The 19,330-nt window shown below is 49.3% G+C and overlaps 1 protein-coding gene across 2 annotated transcripts; it reads right to left on the bottom strand.

Moving 5' to 3' along the window:
- Positions 1 to 2,420: 2,420 nt before the first annotated feature.
- SGSM3 (small G protein signaling modulator 3) lies at positions 2,421 to 17,293 on the bottom strand. 2 transcript variants are annotated; one of them, XM_080636320.1, is made up of 18 exons: positions 17,203 to 17,293; positions 16,947 to 17,054; positions 16,205 to 16,348; positions 15,636 to 15,831; positions 15,262 to 15,407; positions 14,060 to 14,287; positions 13,093 to 13,147; positions 8,838 to 8,965; positions 8,382 to 8,537; positions 7,788 to 7,842; positions 7,266 to 7,315; positions 5,874 to 5,948; positions 5,704 to 5,774; positions 5,315 to 5,363; positions 4,930 to 5,015; positions 4,452 to 4,574; positions 2,913 to 2,973; positions 2,421 to 2,556 (listed from the first exon to the last, which is right to left on the bottom strand). In XM_080636320.1, the coding sequence occupies exons 1-18, from the start codon at positions 17,212 to 17,214 to the stop codon at positions 2,473 to 2,475; spliced, it is 1,827 nt and encodes a 608-aa protein (XP_080492446.1). In that variant the 5' UTR covers positions 17,215 to 17,293; the 3' UTR covers positions 2,421 to 2,472. The 2 variants fall into 2 exon arrangements, with proteins under 2 accessions (XP_080492446.1, XP_080492445.1); XM_080636319.1 differs by having other exon boundaries at positions 5,874 to 6,026; positions 17,203 to 17,268.
- Between the last annotated feature and the right edge of the window lie 2,037 nt (positions 17,294 to 19,330).

Raw genomic sequence — 19,330 nt, forward strand, 5'->3', positions numbered from 1 at the left:
TCTCAGCTGCAGGGAGATTCCCCCCATGTGCGGAAATTACCCACCCTGCAACTAGAAGTAGGTCTGACGATAGAAGCATGGGCAGCTGGTACAACTTGGACCACTCCTGTTGTGGTGGTGAGGGGATGCTGCAGCCTTCCTCGGCCAGATGGCAAACTGGAATTATCATGGAGTCATAGAACAGTTTGGGTTGGAAGGGACCTTAAAGCTCACCCAGTTCCAACGCCCTGCCATGGGCAGGGACACCTTCCACTAGACCAGGTTGCTCCAAGCCCCATCCAACCTGGCCTTGAACACTGCCAGGGATGGGGCAGCCACAGCTTCTCTGGGCAACCTGTGCCAGGGCCTCACCATCCACGTAATGAAGAATTTCTTCCCAGTATCTAATCTAAATCTCCCCTCTTGTCAGTTTAAAGCCATCACCCTTGTCCTGTCACTATGTTCTCTTGTAAAGCCCTTCTCCAGATTTCTTGTAGGCCCCTTTAGGCACTGGAAGCTGCTCTAAGGTCTCCCTGGAGCCTTTTCTTCTCCAGGCTGAACAAGCCCACCTCAGTCTGCCTTCACATGGGAGGTGTGCTCCAGCCCTCTGAGCATCCATTATCTGGCCCACTTCAACCTGTCCAGGATCCTCTGGATGGCATCCCTTCCCTCCAGCTTGTCGACTACACCACACAATCATGCCTGGGGTGCACTCAATCCCACTGTCTATGTCACTGATGAAGATGTTGAACAGCACTGCCCCCAGTACCAGCTCCTGAGGGACACCACTCTTCACTGGTCTCCACTTGGACTCATCTAGGCAACTCCTAATTCAGTGAGTGGTCCATCCATGAAATCCAATTACCTTGACTGAAACCACTCATTTTCACATCAATAAACGTGCTGCAACTTCCACCTTCCCGTAAGCTTCTGCCCACAGTTCTCCCAGGCCCTGTGTCATTACCATTGTACGGTGCAGCCAAGACTCTACCTGTTTTTGTGGAGAAACTGGCTTTTGTACAGACAATGCTGCTATCCACCACTGCCCAGCCCTGGTTTCTGCCAGCCCCACTTCCCTTCCCTCTGGGCCTTCCTCCTGCAGTGTTCCTGCACCCTCTACTTGTGCTTTTCTGCTGCACTTCAGGGAGGACAGGTGGCAGAGAGGCCACTGTTGGCAGCACAACTGCTCCTGCCCCAGCTGCAAGGCTGGTGAGGAGCCCCCCAGAGTGCCAGTGCAGGTTGAATGGAGACCTCAGCTTGATGCTAATGGCAGCCAGTGCAGAAATTGGGTCCTAATTATCAAAGAGCAGAAACGAAGAATTAAATCTCATCCTGGCCCTGTCAAAAATCAAGAGCCAGAGCCTAGCACTCTCCCAAGATGCAGTTTATTTACAAACCCACCAAATAAAGTAAGAATCTAGTGTCATTCCATGAGTAGTTTGTGCTCACAGACAAGCGCTTTCAGTAGAAAGTCACAGACTCCATATCAAGAGCCACCACCACAAAGCAGCAATTCTCCACTCCCGACCTGCGTCCCCGCTGCCACCGCAGGGCGAGGAGGACGAGTTACATCTCCCTGAGCCAGCTCCAACCTGAACCTCATCCTGAGCTACAATGGTGCCAAATATACACACATTCCTGGAGTTCATTTACAGCTTTTTGGTTAACAGTAAAAATCACCTACAGGCTAAAATGACAGCATGAAACACTTGTTTAGGGGAGAGATGGTTTTTTGTCTGCTCCCAGAGGAGACACAGCCCATCCCCTAAGGCTGTCACACTGGTAACAGGCCAGTGCCATTGGGCACCTCTTGTCAACACCCCACACACTAGTGCCAGGGAGGTGGGGTGAGGGTGATGCCGGTTGTCCCTTCTCAACCCTGGCTGCAGGTCAGAGGAACTTGTCCAAGTGCTTCAGGATTTGCCATCCCCTCTCCCTAGCAAAGGCAAGCCCTTGGCTGGCACGGGGGGGGATTTGCCATCCTGCTCCCATATAGCCATGATTCTTTCACCAGCCCAAATCCACCTGCAACTGCAGTGCCACCTGCCAACGGCATCAGCTCTCACAGACCAAAGCCACCCCACAAGGGCTGTGCCTCTTCCCCATGGCTATAAGCCCATGGGGCAGTGCACAAGGGGCCCTGGGCCAGGCTGCTCCCCGGGCACTGGGGGGAGGCAGGGCTGAGGAAAACATGAGATGGGGGTGTCAGAGATGGGGAGGGCTGGGAGGGAGGGAGAGGGGGGACACTTGTTTTTGTGGCCAGAACACACTTGTCCCTTTGCAGCATTGCCGTTGACCATCACCTCCCTTGGGTCTGCAGCTCAGCCTTTCGGTGCTGCTGCCATCTGTCTTAGTGGCCTGGCAGCCCTCCGAGGAGGATTCTGTCACAGATACAAGTGAGGGGGTTGGGAAGGGCAGGGGGTGAGATGATGGGGATGGGGGAGAGGAGTGTGCGCCATTGAGAAGGTTCCCCAGGATGGGGCAGGGCGGGGGTCACCCATCTATGTCCCAGCTGAAGAGATGGTGCTTCACGAGCATGTCCTGCACCCCTTCCTTCAGTGGCTTCTTCTCTTTCTCCTGCAGGACGATACAGAGACCCAGGTCAGTGCTCTGCACCCAGAAAAGGGAGGCTGTGTCTGCGGCACCCAGACGGAGCAGCCTCCTGCTGTTCCCACCTCCGCACAGCTGAAACAGGGAGAGGCCCTGCGGTTTGGAGAGCGCTGGGGAAGGGAGGAGCCTGCGTTGCCCCATTTCCCCCTGTCCCCACTGCCAGCATCACAGGCAGAGCCTGCCCTGGCAGGGAAAGCAGCCCCGTGCACAGTCTCTGGTGCTGGCCCAAGAGGAGGCACAGGATAGGCTGGAGCACAGAGCTGGGAGAGGCAGAAAGTGAAACCCTTGGCTAAAGGAAAGAATGAGAGATGCCACCTACTCACCTCCCTCTTTACCGGCAGCTCCCAGTCCTGAGAGAGGCTGAAGGCGAATTTGCAGAGGACTCTGCAATGGGAAGAGAGTAACGGTAACACACGCAAGCACCCCAGATCACACTCCCAGCCTGGGCCTACAACTGCTGCCCCCAGGCACGTTTGTTGATGTCGAAAAGGCATCACCAGCCCTTCATTCCCCGTTTCCCCCTCCTCTTTGGGCTTCACATCCTGCCAGGCCCAGGCTGGGAAGAGAAGCTGGAAGACGTGACTCAAGTGCAACCCCTACAGAGCCTGATGCAGCAGCGCAGGGAGGTATGGGCAGGCTCGGGTGCTGCTACACTGCACTCAGCTGGCAAAGGGGGTGGCAGGTTCCTCTCCAGAAAGCAGACCCCTGCCAGTAGCACCTCAGAGGTCATGCACTCCCCTCTCTCTCTCTTTCACTGGAGTAAGAGAAGTGCCCTGACTCCCATGCGCAAGTGCTGCACACAGAGCTCCCTCACTGGCCCCAGCTCTAAGCAGGGGTTGCAAGCACAGCCTCAACCCTGTCCTTAGGACAGGGATGCAGAGCTCAGACCTCCTGGCAACAATCACATCAGTCCTTCCAGCTCAGGGGAAATCCTGCGTTGGGGTCTCCTCTGACTCCTGCAGCAGGGATGGAGCCGAGGCTCTCCACAGGAAGCTGGCTGGGAGCAATGCAGCATCAGCCTTTGCTCCAGCTCCACACAAACCTAAGCGCAGCCATGAACCAATCCCACTCGATCCTTTGGCTGTGCTGAACTAGCACTGCCCCCATGCTGCGAGAAGGCAGCCGCAGGATGCCCACAGCACAGAGGTGAAGGGGACTCCTCCCATTCATCAGCAGCACAACGAGGACACAGCACCCTGAGGTGTGCACATCCTGGCTACAGATGCTTCCGCTGGGAACAGAGGGTGATGCGGACAAGAGACAGCTCCCGCAGGATGGCAGCAGTAACAGGCTGGAATGGTGGGTGCTCTGCAGCTCCCTGGGACTGGATGTGGCTCTGCAGATGCAGGAGGGCCAGGAGTATGTCAAGTGATGTGTGCCCTGGGCTCCAGGCGATGTGCTTTATGCAAGCTCAGGCACTAAAGCCATATTCATCCCCTGACATCGCTCCCTTGCTTACCATGAATCAGCCAGTGACTTGACACCTTCCCAGCCAGTGACAACCACTGTCTCACCAGCACATTCCCTGTTCCCTGCTTGCACTCACAGTGCCTGGTAGAGGACCTGGACAGCAAGGCAGACTCTCCATCAGAGTAGGTGCAGCGCACAGCAGGCGGTTGCTGGCAGGCAGAGGCTGCCTGCTTGTCAAGACAGCTACACAAAAGCCAAGCCCTTGGATCAGGCGGGCACCCTGCATCACATTAAACTGTCTAGACAGTTGCTGCTGCCTCAGCACACAGAAAGAAATCTCTGCAGCAGGGATGCCTGGGCCGCACACGCTGCTACTCACTGGAGAGGGCCACCTCCTGCAGGGGAGGAGGAAATCCATGCCAGACCCTGGAGAGGTCCATGGGGACACTTACCTCAGCTCACATTTGATCTGCACCCAGCCGGGACTGCGCAGGAATGACCAGGGATGGAACCACTTCTCCACAGTCTGCAGGCTTGAGCACAGCACCTCCAGCCACAAGTGCAGCACCTGCTCGCTGCAGCAATGGGGTGGAGGTGTGTTACTAAGCTGAAGGAGAGAAAGAAGCCCCATCCCTTTGGGACAGCCTGTTTTCAGCCCAAGCCTTGACCCCAACCCACAGTCCCAGTGGGACTGGATAACCCAAGTAAACTTGTGTGAGCCACTTCATGCAATAAGAGCTAGTTCTTCCAGCCAAGAGCGAGAGCAGCATGATGAACAAGGAGCAGATCTCACTCTTTGGCTGCAGTGAGATAAAGACCCTGTGGCCTAAGGTAGATTGAAACAACTGCTGCCCTTTAGCCTACTCTGCCCCTTCCCAAGCAACTTGCACCCACATACCAAGCCGAGGGTATCAGGACCAGATGACTCACTTGAGTCCAACACAGATGAGGGAACGAAGCTTCACATCCATCTGTGCATGTGCAGCATCGTGTGTCATGTTCACAGCCTGAACCGCCTGCAGGGAGGGAAGATGTGGTTACCACCTTCTCAGCTGAACCTTAAGGCTGGGCAGGGCAGCCACTTCAGCAGCACAGCTGTCCACCCTCACCCAGTGCCACCAGCTAGCACTAGGGGAGCCGAGCTCTCCCAGTGGCTTCATTTTCTGCCTTCCCCCCAGCAACTGGAGTCTCTACTCCCTATCAGAGGTCTGGGAGACTCTGGAGCATCTCCCTAAAGATGGGCATTCAGCAGCCTCCATGGGGAACTTCCCCACAGTAGGAGCTGGGCTCTTGCTGGGCTGAGGGCAGCACTTACCCGGTAAAGCAGCTCCTCTGGGGTGAGGACTTTGCCATCTTCATCAAGCCTGCAAAGATCACAGCAGAGACCTAGCTAGCTCTGGAGCTCATGCAGGCCTTTTTCTTCTGTACCCCAACAGCTTTCTTACTACTGCTAAGCCCACAGGTGATCCTGCAGCCATGAAAGAGCAGGATACCGATCCAGAAGCAAATACAGGAGTCCAGAGAAGGGGATGAGAGCCACTGCCTGCTCCAAGTCAGCACAGGCACGGCAGCCTGATGATACTACACCCGCAGGAGGATGGGGCAGCCCATGAGCCTTCCCAAAGTGGAGAACAGCAGTGGTTTGATGAGCATGCAGGAGCAGGGCACAGACCCAGCCACTTGGTGTGACTAAAGTGGCCTTACCTGTAAGTCTTGCAAAGCACAAGGCGAGAATACACAGAGTCAAAGTCACGTTCCACTTCTCGGCTGGCAGCCTAGAGGAGCAGAGGGACAGTCAGCAAGCTCTGCCCTATGGCCCCCTCATCCCAGCCCTCTGGCAACACTGCCCCACAAAGGGAACTGAGACATCTCACCTCTTCAATGAACAGCCAAGGGTGGCAGGGCCCCCCCAGCAGGGACGGCTTTTTCAATCCATGTTCAAGTATGGACTTCAAGGCTGGACAGAGTGTCCCTCGCACCAAGTCCGTCACCCCTTCTGTGACTGAGTCATCTCCAGCGATGGAGTACTGAGGAACATCAAGAAGCAGCTCTCAGCATGCTGCTGAGGGGCAGAGCATGGAGGTGCCACTCATCTACAGCTTCTCTGCACAGAGCTCTTCCACTCCAGGTGCCCACCAGCCCCTCCTCCCTTAACCCCTTATGCTCTTGCTGGCTCTGGCATAAGGCACCCCAATTCAGTGCTAGTCCCTGGGTATTTGCTGGGACACCAGGACCTTTGTGCCTATGTGGTGCCCAGGAGACAACACAGGTGACTGCGGCACCATCCTGGCAGCATTCAGCATGTAGGAACTGTTGTGGTTTGGTGTGATGCTGCCTGAGCTAAGGTGAGGGACTTGACTTGCACTGAGGGTCTCTGGGACATTTTAAGACAAGGCAAATGGGGCTAAAATAGGACTTCCCTGGTCAGCTGGTACATCACTTCAAGGTATCACCCTGACACACTGTTCCATGAAAGATATTCCAAAATTAGAATGAGTGGGATCCTATTTCCACAGCTGGGAGGAGAACTGTTCAGCAGTACAGGGTGTGTTTAGATACAGAGAAGTGATCTGCATCTAAGGAACTAGCCCTGAGAAGGGAGTGAGGTAGCAAGTGAAATGTCAATAGTGAACTCCCTAGGGGCTTCTCCTGGGGATCTCAAGTCACCCTTTAAGCCCCTCTTCACTCTCCAAATGCTGAGAAGGAGGAACAGGGCCTTCCCCACTTTCCCTGCAAATTGCCTAGGCCAACAGCCAATGATGTTTGTCCGTTACCCCAGTCTTGGGGCCATATTGAAGTATCTGTTCTAGATGGGTGGCAAGGAACTGAGACATTGCCCCTTGGGCACAGCTGCTCAGGGAGAATTCACTGCAGTGACCGCAAAGCATGAGCAGGATCCATAGGCACAGCCTCAAAGGAGGAAGGAAGAGAGCACAGGCAGCAGAGAGCGAGCAGAAACACTGCCCACAGGATCCTCCTGCACACCTGCCTGCTGCTTTCTCGGCTTGCCCAAAGTTCATCTCTAAGGGCCCTTGCTAAGCCCAGGCATCACATTCAGCTACGCCCTGCAGCCCTGTGGGGCCCTCATTCTCCAGCCATTCAGCTTGAGGAAGTTGTGCAAAGAGGCTTAGGAAGATAAGCTGCCTGATCATATCACCAAGTGCGCAACAGCCAAAGAGAGCAAACAGACTGAAGAAGGGAAATAGACAGCTCTTTTCAACTGTTTTTCAGTTATGATATTACAGGTAGTGGGCTTTTTTAATTACCTCTTTACTCCGCTCATCCAAGATCTCCACAAATTTTGCAGGAAACCAACCTACAAAGAGCGACAAAGAGGTGAGCCTGACACAGACACTGAAAACCCCTACACAGAGAAGACCAGAGCCCATTGGAAACTGAGAGTAAATCAGAGTTCAAACCCAAAGAAGGGCCCAATCCCAAAAGAAGGGTCCATCTCAAAGACAGACAGGAGCATCCTGAAAATCACAAGAATTAAGGCAACTGCACGAAGAAGCCAACTATAGGACACTGCCCTCAAGCAGCGGAGATGACATGCACCCAACCACCTTGTGCCAGGAGGATGGAGCCTAAAGTTGCTGTTTGCAAGAAGTAGGCAGGTAGCTGCACGACTGCTCTCATACCCTGCTTTAACATTTCCCTTGTCCCTGCCAGATGCTCTGGGTAATCAGCAGAGCCTTTGTTACAAACGTGCCAGAGCAGTTGCTGTGGATGAACGGATGCTCCGCATCCAGCCCCACTCTCCTCAGTGCAACCCATCCTGCTCTCACCTCTCAGTCCGTTCAGCTCTCCCACCCAACAGTGCTCATCCTTCTGGGAAATGATCTGAAAAACAGGGAGTGGAAAACACTGGTTAAAGACTGCAGTGCCAGGAAGGCTACAGCTACCTGGGTGTGTGTGCACAATGAGGAACTGCTTTGTTCTCAGCTGTGCCAATGTTCTGTTCTCACATGGCCCAGGGCCTTCAAGGTCAAAAAGGTACTGCAAGCACTACACTACCCCTGTTCTCTCCAGTTTTGGATGGGACACCCACAGCTAAAATGCAAATGCATTCTTTTACAGCCTTACCACAGCTCAGTGGGCAGTGTTAAACTGGGACTCAGGCTGGACCAAATCAATCTTCTGCTCAGCTGCATGGCAGCCAGGAAAGGGACTTTGTGTTTGCATTGAGAATGACCCACAAGCCAACACTCACAGGAACACACTGCCTCATCCCCTGGTAGCTCCCAGAAACACCAGCTGCTTCCCTTGGACTCCTAACTGGGCTCTAAGCTGATGTCCTCCCTTCTTTCCCTGCTGAAGAGGCAGGGCAGCACGCCAACAAGTCGGTCCTGTCCTGGTCCCTGTCTTGTCGGCTGATGTACCGTGATGATGTCGTTCTTGCGGAAGCCCAGCTCATCATCATCGTGTCGCTCAAAGTCCAGCAGTGCCTTGGCTCGCCGGCGGCGGTTGCGGGAACAGGCCACGTAGTTCTCGTGATCCCGCTGGTGGCTCTCCATGCTGTAGTCTGGAGTCAGATCCTAGCACGCGTGTGGGTGAAGAACAAAGAGGAACGAAAAGCAACAGATGACTCCGAGCTGATGGGCCGCAGCCTGCATGCCCCTCTTCCCAAAGCTCTTCCTGCTCCTAGCAGGCAGACAACCTCCTGACACAGCCTTCCTCCACCAGGGATGGGTTGAGCAACCCTCCCTCTCCACCCATTACACCTGGCATGCTCTTCCTTGAGCCTACGCTCCAGAAGCATGTGAACAGCCTGTGGTGGACACCCAATGCTCATGCCTGGAACACACAGCAGTGCAGACCCAACCGTTCCCACTCACAATGCTGCAGTTCTTGGGATCCACACACTGGAAGTGCCGTGCCACCTGGAGAATGGCCTCACGCAGATCAGCCACCAGCTCCGTCTGCTTGATGTTCTTCGCTTTCAGTGCCTCCAGATCATCATCCCCTGGGGGAGCCCACACAGCCAGAGGGAAGGCAAGGAAAGAAACCAAGCATAAGGCATTTAGTTTTTTGTTAACGTTAGAAATCATCCATTCTGTAGAAATCAAAAAAGCCTGACATTAAAAGTGCCTGCACTAAGGCAGGTACTTGCTGCCAATCTATTCAATGATGTAAAGAGCTTATGCCAATTTGACTGTCTCAAATTTTAAGGAGCTGGTATTTCAAACCAAATCTGGAACTGGAAGATGTCACAGAATCATAGAATAGTTAGGGTTGAAAAGAACCTTAAGATCATCCAGTTCCAACCCCCCTGCCATGGGCAGGGACACCTCACACTAAACCATGCCACCCAAGGCTCTGTCCAACCTGGCCTTGAACACCACCGGGGATGGAGCATTCACAACTTCCCTGGGCAACCCATTCCAGTGCCTCACCACCCTTACAGTAAAGAACTTCTTCCTTATATCCAATCTAAGCTTCCCCTGTTTTAAGTTTTAACCCATTACCCCTTGCCCTGTCACTACAGTCCCTAGTGAAGAGTCCCTCCCCAGCATCCTTGTAGGCCCCCTTCAGATACTGTAAGGCTGCTATGAGGTCTCCAGCATAGAGATGTCATCTCTTGTTATCTGGGCAACTCAGTACATCAAGGAGCTGTGTACTGCGTACATCCTTTATACTGGGTAGACATTTCTCTGAAGCCAGCTGAATGATGGGACACAAAACTTGGGAACTTTCAAAAATTCTCTTCAACTGAAATTGTCTTGAAGCTGAAACACATTTTAGTTGAACTGCTTCTGATTTCTGTACACCTCACAGGGTGAGAGCATATTCTTCCCTGAGTCTCAAACAACACATGAAAAGCCAAAACGGTCCACTTTGCTGAGTCAGCCTAGAAGTCAGAGCCACAAGAGAAAAGCTGCCACCTATTTAAGACCTTGATCTCCCTAACAGGCAGATTTCAAAAGGCTTTGGGCATATAGAAATGGTCGTAAGTACAGAGTAAAAATTACCACAGCATCTTGCAACAGTCACTAATTCCCTCCAGGAGTTTTCACAGCCTACCTCTATTAATTTATGCAGACAGATACCTAATGGGATGGATTCTTTATAGACAGTTGATGTATCTGAATGCCTTGAAAATTGGGTACATGATGTTTGGTACACGATGTTTTGTTTAAACTCAAAAATGTGTTTTCATACATCTGTTTTTTCTCTCTAATATACTGAAGATGTGGTAGCTTGAGTAACAAAATCAACATTTAAACAATGTCTAATTTTTATACAAACACAGCTTTAATGCAAGACCCAAGTAAATCATTGGCTAGCAAATTAGTACTCTGCTTATCTTCTAACAGCACTGTAGAAACCAGTATGAATAGTGTGGCCCAAGCTATACAGCTACTGCAACAGCTATGTACAGATGAAGCTTCTGCTTACTGAAAAGTGATTAGCGTTATCTTTTAATTGTAAGTGATCTTAATTAAAAAGACTCAAACTTTAAGAATACAAACAGAAGCACAAAATTAGATTTAAAATCATTTTTCGTAACTGTTTTCTATTTATTAAATTAAATGACTAGAGAATCAGATGCACAAAGCTTAAGAGAAAACAGAACTTCGTTTCTTACTTCCAGTCCAAGCAATGAAAATTAACAAAACCTCCTCCTCAGTGCCCTGGGGTAAGAAAAAGAGCCTGTAAGAGGTCTCACTACAGATTCAGATATACAAAGATTGTAAATAGACAGGTGATCACGCAGACAGTGGGGATTTCCAGAAACTGCATGTTGCTAAAACAGACTGTGACTAAAGAAGAAACTACTCAACCACAGCCACAGTAGCTCCATGGGCTGCCCTCATTTACACAGATCACTGATTCTTTCTGTACTCATTCAGTCCCTTCTGGCCAAAACACTGTGCTCCTCTATCTGTACTCAGGTCAATCCCACCCAAGCACAAGCAGTAGATACGGGAAGCAAGATCCATACCCTCCTACCGCAGAATATACATGACAGAGAAGAAAGGTTTCCTCCAGATTCACTTCACTGCACCTGACATGCCTGCATGTACATTCCCAAACCAGGAAACCAGTGTGGGATCAGCAATGTGTGAGGAGGCTCTATTTTGAGTCTGCAGAGACCGATTAGCTGCACAGTTGTGCAGAGGAGGACTAACTGTCTTGCATTTCCTTGTTGCTGTGACCATCCAACAGGAACAGGGCAAGATTGCACATCATGTTCTCTGCCAAACTACCTTTCGCTGTTTCTTCTTTCTGTTCCTTCACTGAAAATCGGGTCCAACTGCTTGCATATCAGCTAGAGAAAACCCTGGCCAAACTCATGTAGCATGAGCAAGACCCTGGCCTTGAGCAGGAGAGGTTGCACCACAGGCTCCTAGAGATCCCTTCCAAACAGTGCTCTGTGATTCTATGACTCCTGTCCAAGTCACTACTAGTATCTGCACTCACTCTAAGGAAGAACAACCAAGTTCTGAGTAAGCTGTTATTCCCACCCAGATGAGGTCTATGTACCAGCTCTACACAGTAACAATCACAGGCAGCAGACTTTACACTTAAACTTTACACTTGATTGATAGTTCTCCCAGCTTTCCTTCCCCTCTCTTAGGCTGAAGTTTTCCATTCTGGTTATCTGCTGCAGGATGACAACTTTTCTATATAAGGAAGAAATTCTTTACTGTGAGGGTGGTGAGGCACTGGAATGGGTTGCCCAGGGAGGTTGCGAATGCTCCATCCTTGGCGGTGTTCAAGGCCAGGTTGGATGAGGCCTTGGGTGGCATGGTTTAGTGTGAGGTGTCCCTGCCCATGGCAGGGGGGTTGGAACTAGATGATCTTAAGGTCCTTTCCACCCCTAACCCCTCTATGATTCTACGATTCTAACCAACATTTTAAATACCAAGAATACTACTACACAAAAAACATGACAGTCACTGTTCAGAAACCGTAGAATGAGAAAATGAGAATGAGAAAGCACTATCAATTATCTCACTTCTACCACATTTTGAAGCTTGAACTTAAATTTTATCTTTGTGTGTGGTATAACTCACTATCATCTTCATAAAACTACTCAAACTTGGTCAAGGAGACTATTTGAGACACAAGAAAGATGCATCTGGCAGTTCAGTTGCCTGCTGGTTCAATCTGTACTGGGTGTATGATAACATTACATACAGGAGGTCTGAGATCAGGTTGCACAAGCAACTTCTCTCCATTTCTTCACTTCTGCAGCTTGACTTTACAGCATCGCTGGTCTTCTACCATAACTTTCACATGTAATGCTGTATGTGCTTGTAGCAAGCCTGTGACAATAGATCACGTTCCTGGAGAACATCAGAAAAGCTCTTCTCTGAAAATACCAGTAAGTCCAAGTTTTAGATTTAGTCAGGCTATTTCAACCACAACAGGAAGACCATCTGAACCCTGTAAATTCAGTATGGTGTCTTTCTCCGGAAAAACAATTTCTGTGGTGAAATGTGGCAATTTCAAGAACACTAACCATTGCAAGGAAGGTGATGACAGTGAGGCCCAAAATGGAAAGGGTTATTATGGAGTCCAAGAAGCAAGTTACTATTAAACCCATGCAAAACCTATTCTGCCTTTGTGCCTTCTGGATATAATGCTGGCTTAGCTCATAAGCAAAGAAAATTAAGCCTCAAAAATGTTCACAATATTGAATTCTCAAAGTAAGGGGGAACACCAGTGATTTTTGCATTTATAAATTCCGACGGTGACACACTAGACCATCTTTCCCTGTCTCAGATCTTCAGAGATGCTCCAGAGTAAGACTGGAAGAGAACAACTTCCAGCCTGTGGACTGCATACAGTCTGCCAGAAAATGATTTTGACCTGTTGGTCAGCGCAAGAAGGACATCACAGCTGGGCTGAACTGCAGCCCACTGTTAGTCACCATTCAAGAACTAACGATGCAACCTAAAATTTACTTTCTGAGCTCAGACCAAAGCAAGCACCTAGAAAACTGCATTTCTTCACTCTCATCCTTCAGTTCTGGCTCACTTCTATCCTCTTTTCTGTTCCAGTTTTCCCTGCTTTGCTTGCTCTCTTCCTTCCTAGGCTGCTACACCCATTAACACCACATGACAGGCACAGGATTGTCCTTACCAAAAAGCAGAGAGGTAATGCCAGATTTCCTGCGCTGAGTTCTGCGGCGCACAATCTGAGGGAGAGAGAAAAGAGAGAGAGAGAGAATGCAGCACACACATTAGGACAGATTTCAGAAATAAAATACAGCAACCCTCCACACCGGGCAGCTTTGGGCAAGGGGTCCAGACAGCTACCACTGGACAGGGGAGGAAAGTGAACTAGCAATTTTAGATAGGAGTTGTTCTGGCTCTGACGCAATGAATCACCTCTACTGCTTGATCTGCTCCATGTGCAACAGGTTATTTATAGCTCAGCTGTTACAACAGCATAACTGAAGTTCAAGAATCAACCATGATTCAGGTAAATAATCTAATTGTATTTGCTGCCAAAACCAGGTCCACATGTAATTATAAATTTCTAAGTGGATGCCGATTATATTTTAGAATTACAGAAGTACCTTGTGATAAGCACACAGATGAGCATCAAAAATGTATCTTCCATTACAGGCTTGACAAACAGAAGCTACATCATCTGTAACGGCAGACTATAGTCCAAGATTAAAGACAGGTGCATTTTTTATTCAGCTTCTCATGCTGTTTTCTGACTCTACCTTCCAAAGTTATTTTAGTGTACCAGATTCTTACTAATGGATTAACTCCAGTTCCCACTCTGCTCTGTGTGCTCCAAGCAAATTCTGCCAAAAGCAGTTGCTCTTTTAGTTTCCATTAATGAAATGCATCACATTTCATCAGAACTGTCATTAATGATAACTACAATCAATGTCAACATCCCTTTCACCTGTCGATTTATCAACCAGGACAGATCTGACAGCATCTCATTAGTACAGACCTTCCTCCAACTTCCCAATACCTTTTCTCCTCTGGATGACAGTTATCCTAGAGCCATAATCCTCTCCTACAGGAGGACTACTTACAAACAGCAATTGGAGGGAATACATAAGGGAACGTATATGAGCAGCACTCACTTTGGATAAATTGTTGACAGCGGTGCTGGAGTTGAGCAGCTGCCCTTGGTCAGCAATGAGGTAGGCCAAGTGCTTGCGACGCTGAGTCTCCACTGCCACATCTGTCAGGGAGCCAGCCACACGCATGGCCTCCTGCAGCAGCACATCTGCATCTTCAATCTGACTAGGGATGTCCGAGAGCGTGTTAAAGATTGAGGCAGAGTTCTCAGACTGGATTAGCTCATCCTCCTGCAATGAAACAGCCATTTTGCCACACAGAACAATGAGCACAACAGCTATGCTCTTGGGCCTGCTAGATGTGATTTATATTCAGTGTACAGCCTGGGCATGTGTAACTACACATAAAAGTCTAGTTCCATAAAAGACTTCAAAATTCCATAAAAGACTTCAGCAGGAAAAGTTCAAGCTATCTTTGGGAGCTGAACAGCACCTTTTAATGCTCTACTGCACTGAGACCTGCCCTCAGAACTTTAGCTGGCATGTTTTCGAATCACAGCACTCATCATTTAAAGGAAATCAAATCAGCAAGGAAAGACAAAATCAAAGCTATTCTGCACCCACCAATAGGACTGGGCACAGCAAGATCTAACTGGGAATAAGAGAATGGAAGCTGATCAGCCTCAGGCACTCTAGAGTGCCTACCATGTCCAACTGTGCTCCACCTTCCCCTTACTCCCAGCAGGCTCACCCTTGCTCTTCAAACAACAAGCTGAACCATAAAATCATTTTTCACATAAAAAGGAAAAGATTATGTGGTTAAATCAGGTAGGCCAGGCAAATCACTTGTGGTCAGGACAATGCTAGTCTCTTGGAGCATTCACCAGTGCCATCAAAAGCTTTCCAGATGACCACAATCTCTGCTTTAAATCTCTGCTCATAGATTATGCAAAATCAGGAGGTGCCTTGGGTTAGCTAAGATGAACCCTCAAGTTGGGATCTAAACTGAACAGAAGGGACAGCTGATGGGGTTTAATTATGAGAGAAAACCAGCAACCCCAGATTCCTGCATAGCGCCTTGGAAATTTTTCACAGCCTCCAGTTCTGAAGGCAGCAGGAAGTCATCTTCCCTAGCACACTTCCAAACCACATACAGGAAGCAGATACAAAACCTTCTTGCCCTAAAGAACTTTTCTAACTAACTAACTAAAACTCTGGATTAAACATGAAAGTACTATAAAGGAAGAAGAGGAAGTGGAAATTACCTTCATACTGAGCATGCCCAAAGTGAGTTGGAACAGCACCAGAGAGCCCTCGTAGAAGAATAGGTCCCAAATACGCAGCAGCAGCTTGATGTGAACTACACTAGCGAAAGAGGTGAGGAACCAGTGCAAGGTGATCAAGGAGAGCTCTGTGAACAGAAGTACAGAAAACAATCACAACATAAGAAGTCAGCCAACCAGTGAACAGTGACTCTCCCAAGTCCTGTCCTCTCAGCTTAAAGATGACCATGCACTGCCTCCAGGGCCAGGAGGTTTGCTCTTAGCCTGCTTCTCTCTCTTTGTGAAACAAGAACAATAATCTTTGCCTGCATATCACCCTGGCAAGAAAAGCTATGGTTTCTAGGGCACACTTTTACCAATATCATGCTCCTGGAGCAGCTTGTCCAGGCGAGGCAAGTATTGCACAATGAGCTGTCGCAGGACACGCTGGTCTGTCTGTACGCCCATCAGGGTGGTGCTGAAGTAGGAGGCAGGAACCAGTTCCTCGATGATAGCACACATCATCCAGAAGGCATCTTCCTCCTCCAAGAAGAGCAGCAGAGAGGCAGCCACCTAGGATTTTGAAAGAAGAAGAAATGCATGCCCTAAGAGGAGCAGAACTCTTTCTGCACTTCCTCATGTGGAGAGATAGACCAGTATCTAGGTGATGAACATCCTCCTTCGCAGCAGCTCTCTTGCAGTCTCCACTGAAGGGATTTCTTCTGAGAGTAATGCATGCCCCTCCCTAACAAATGGACTGAATTCCTCCACATTTTTGGATACATAGTGCTACTCCCTTACCAAGGAAAAATATTCCATGTGGAAGGGATTTCCTTTCACCTCATCTGGAGGCCATAGTGTCTGGCAGTATTGCCTCAAATAATGCACCAGCGTAGCACACAGACAAAACTATCCCTATCACAAAGACACTCTGAAAGCAGGTTACCATGCCAGTGCCCTGGCAATATCCAATCTCTGGGTAGAGCCAGGCAAGTCCACGTAGTATCCTGCGTAGCCGTGGCACACCAATACTGTTCATGTTGGAGAAGCAGGCGTTGCTGGGCATTGTGCGTAGCAGGTCCTTTTCAATCTGCCGGACAGCCAAAAACAAGGACAGAGTCAGTTTGCAGTATCTGAACAACTGCCTTCTGCTCTACGCACTTCCCCATGGCCCCTTGCCTCAGGGAACTCTGCTTTCTCACACCCATCCATAAGTCCTTAGCCACCAAGGAAGGTGGCTTGCCCAAGCACCTGGGGTCAGTTTAACAGCCTTCAGTGATATGTGAGACACAGTGACTTGGTGACTCCCAAGGAATACTTGCCTAAACTCTTAGTTTCACCACTAAGAATAGCAAGCATACTAGTTAAGAAGTTCATCTGCTTGGATTTCAAGGAAGGCTTTCCAACAAACCTATTCCAGAGAGAAACCAACAACCTGGATGTATCTGTGACAGATGACTTGGAGGTGAACAGCCCAGAGATCTCCCTTGGGCAGTGTTGTTCTTTCTTCCAACCACTCTGAATCTAGCTTCTTGGTGATGTGTGAACATACGCAAAGCAAGATTCAATCATGTATGTCCTCTCAACTGTCCCTGCTGCAGGTGTCAGACCCCTTCCTCCTCACACAGCAAATCTTCCCTTTCTCCTCACTCCCTTGTGCCCAGTCAGCACTAGGCAGTGTCTCCTACCTGTTTGGCAGCAATGGTTTCATTGTTAGAGCTGTTTTTCACAATATCCCGATACGACATCTCTGAATTCCTCTTCTTCTGCAAGGCTCCAGACAGGCGCATCCACAGCTACAGGAACAGGGTGAACAAAGACAGGAGGAGTCACTAAGCCACAGAAAGTCAAAATCTGGCACCCTCTCACCAAGAGAAAGTGGTCTTGCTCCACTGTCTCTTACTCCAGGCAGGAGAGCCTGCCCAGAACAGGCAGCACCCTCACCTGTGGCCTCATGCTATGTGGGATGCCGGCTAGCACCAGGGAGCGCAGCTTGTCTGAATGAGGTAGGGTGACCTCAATTTTGTCCCAGGTAAGGTCACCCACGTCATGGTTATGTGTGAATTCCAGATGAGCCTGCCACTTGAGCCTCTGCTGTGGCTCCTCTGTCAGTGGGATCCCCAGAAGCTTGCTGGAGTTTGGCTCAGCACCATCTGCCTCAGCAAAGGGAAGGGAAAGAAACAGAAACATGTGAGTGAGGAAAACAGGAGAGGGAATGAACATAGGGCAGGGAGTAGGATGGCTGTCCAAAGAAAGCACATTAAAAACATTCACGTCTTCCGGCCTGAGCATGGAAAGGAAAAGCTTAGTTTCAGTCTTCTCCATGCAGCAAATTTTATGGTCATAAGCAAAAGGCAGTGGGGCCTTGAGAACTAAAGAAGCTGTCAGCAGGCTTCTAGTCCCTACTTAGTCATGATTTAGAACAGAGTGTGGCTAGAATTAAACAAGATCCTGGCAGCAGTCATCCTACTGGGTTTTGTAAGGATCTGTAAATCAGGCTGACAAAAGCATAGCAAGACCCAGAGGTGACAAGCAGAAGGTATATGCTCATGCAGGTAATGAGGTGCAAAATTTTAACTTTGGGTCTATTGAATCACCAAAATAGCTTTAACAAGAACACTTCCAAATTCACAATGAGAGAGCACCTTAACCTGAGGCTGGCTTTCTAAAATAGATATTTCAGCACAAGTACAGGTTTGATGTAAGGCACTCTGTCCTTCACCCTATAACACATCCCAACAATGCAGTCCAAATCTTTCTGCAGATTTTATAATGCAAGGGTCAATCAAATGTTATGGCTGAAGAAAAATCACTGTGTCCTGTCCTCATCTCCAGGTCATTGCTTCAAAGAGGATCCTTTATGACTCAAGGTGCCTCAGTGCTCACACACAAACAACTTCTGCCCTTGCACCGTACGGCCTGAGCCCTAGAAATGTACTCTCAGAGCACATAAAGCCATTCCTATTCTCCCCGCTCCCTTCTCTTCCTCTTTGCAAAGGCAGCCAACTGTTGTAGTTCAATGCCCAGCTGCAACAGCTCTCCCTCTTACTCATGGCACAAGCATAAGGGGATGGAAACGACTCTGCTGCATAGCCTATGCTCCAGATCCCCATAAGACCAGCATGTCCAATACAGTCAGCTACAATGGTAGGATACAGAATGATGTCTATAGATGGGTAGACAAGACTTGGCACAGAATGGTTGGAAAATCACCCTGTCATACTCTGAAGCATGGAAAGGGCTGGATACAGGACACAATGGAAAGGGAAGGTATGGGACTGGCTTTACCTTCTTTATCAACTCGGAAACCGAATTCATCATAGTGGAACTCTGGCTGCTCGACAGATTCTTCTTTCTAGGAGACGTGAAGAAGGAGAACAGACACTTTAGCTCTGAACAACTGAACAGAGACATTTGGATATTGCCCCATCCCACCACTGTCCACACTGTGCCCTCTGAGTGAGTAGACTAGACTTCCTTGCCCTTTTCATTTGCAATGCCTCCCACCAGGATTCCCAGCTGGAACTATGGCAAGTAAGTATGCCATTCCCATTTTGACTTCTCCATAGAAGTTGAAAAGCCCTGCCTTCAGATTTTCTCAGCAATCCTTTTTCCAGCACCATATTAAGATCAGAACTTCCCACCTGGAGGGGCATGTAGCCCTCTTCATGGACTGAGAAATCCATACACACCAGCTCAAGTGGTCTCTATTGTCTACGTCTCTAATACACAGCAGTCCTGTATGTTACCTCTGCACACACACTGCAAATTCAGCTCCCTGCATTGCTCCACCTCCTGCCTGTTGCTTTCAGATTTTCTCTGAGATACGACAGGAAAAACTGGGATCTGTACCTGTGAAGCAAGCCCAAATTACAGGCCAAAAGAAATTAAGGTCCATGACCCAAATCTCAACTTTCCTCATCTGTGCTCAGGGTTGGCATTGCAGGAGGTTACAACCAGGCTTTTTTGTGAAGTGAACACCTACAGATACCTCCCCTTTTCTGCAACGCTCCTGCCCCTCCTGTGTGGTCTCCCACAAGCATTACACCTAGGCAGCACCCAAGAAGCATGC

This window comes from Psittacula echo, assembly GCF_963264785.1.
Source record: "Psittacula echo genome assembly, chromosome: 1".
In the NCBI taxonomy this organism is placed as follows: domain Eukaryota; kingdom Metazoa; phylum Chordata; class Aves; order Psittaciformes; family Psittacidae; genus Psittacula; species Psittacula echo.

Bases quoted from the DNA above. Each gene is read 5' to 3' on its own strand.
- SGSM3 (XM_080636319.1), bottom strand. The intron at 15,408-15,635 runs GTAAAAGTGTGC...TTCTGTTCACAG, and splicing joins GCTCCAGGAGCATGATATTG to AGCTCTCCTTGATCACCTTG. The intron at 13,148-14,059 runs GTGAGTGCTGCT...TCTCTCCCTCAG, and splicing joins CTGTCAACAATTTATCCAAA to ATTGTGCGCCGCAGAACTCA.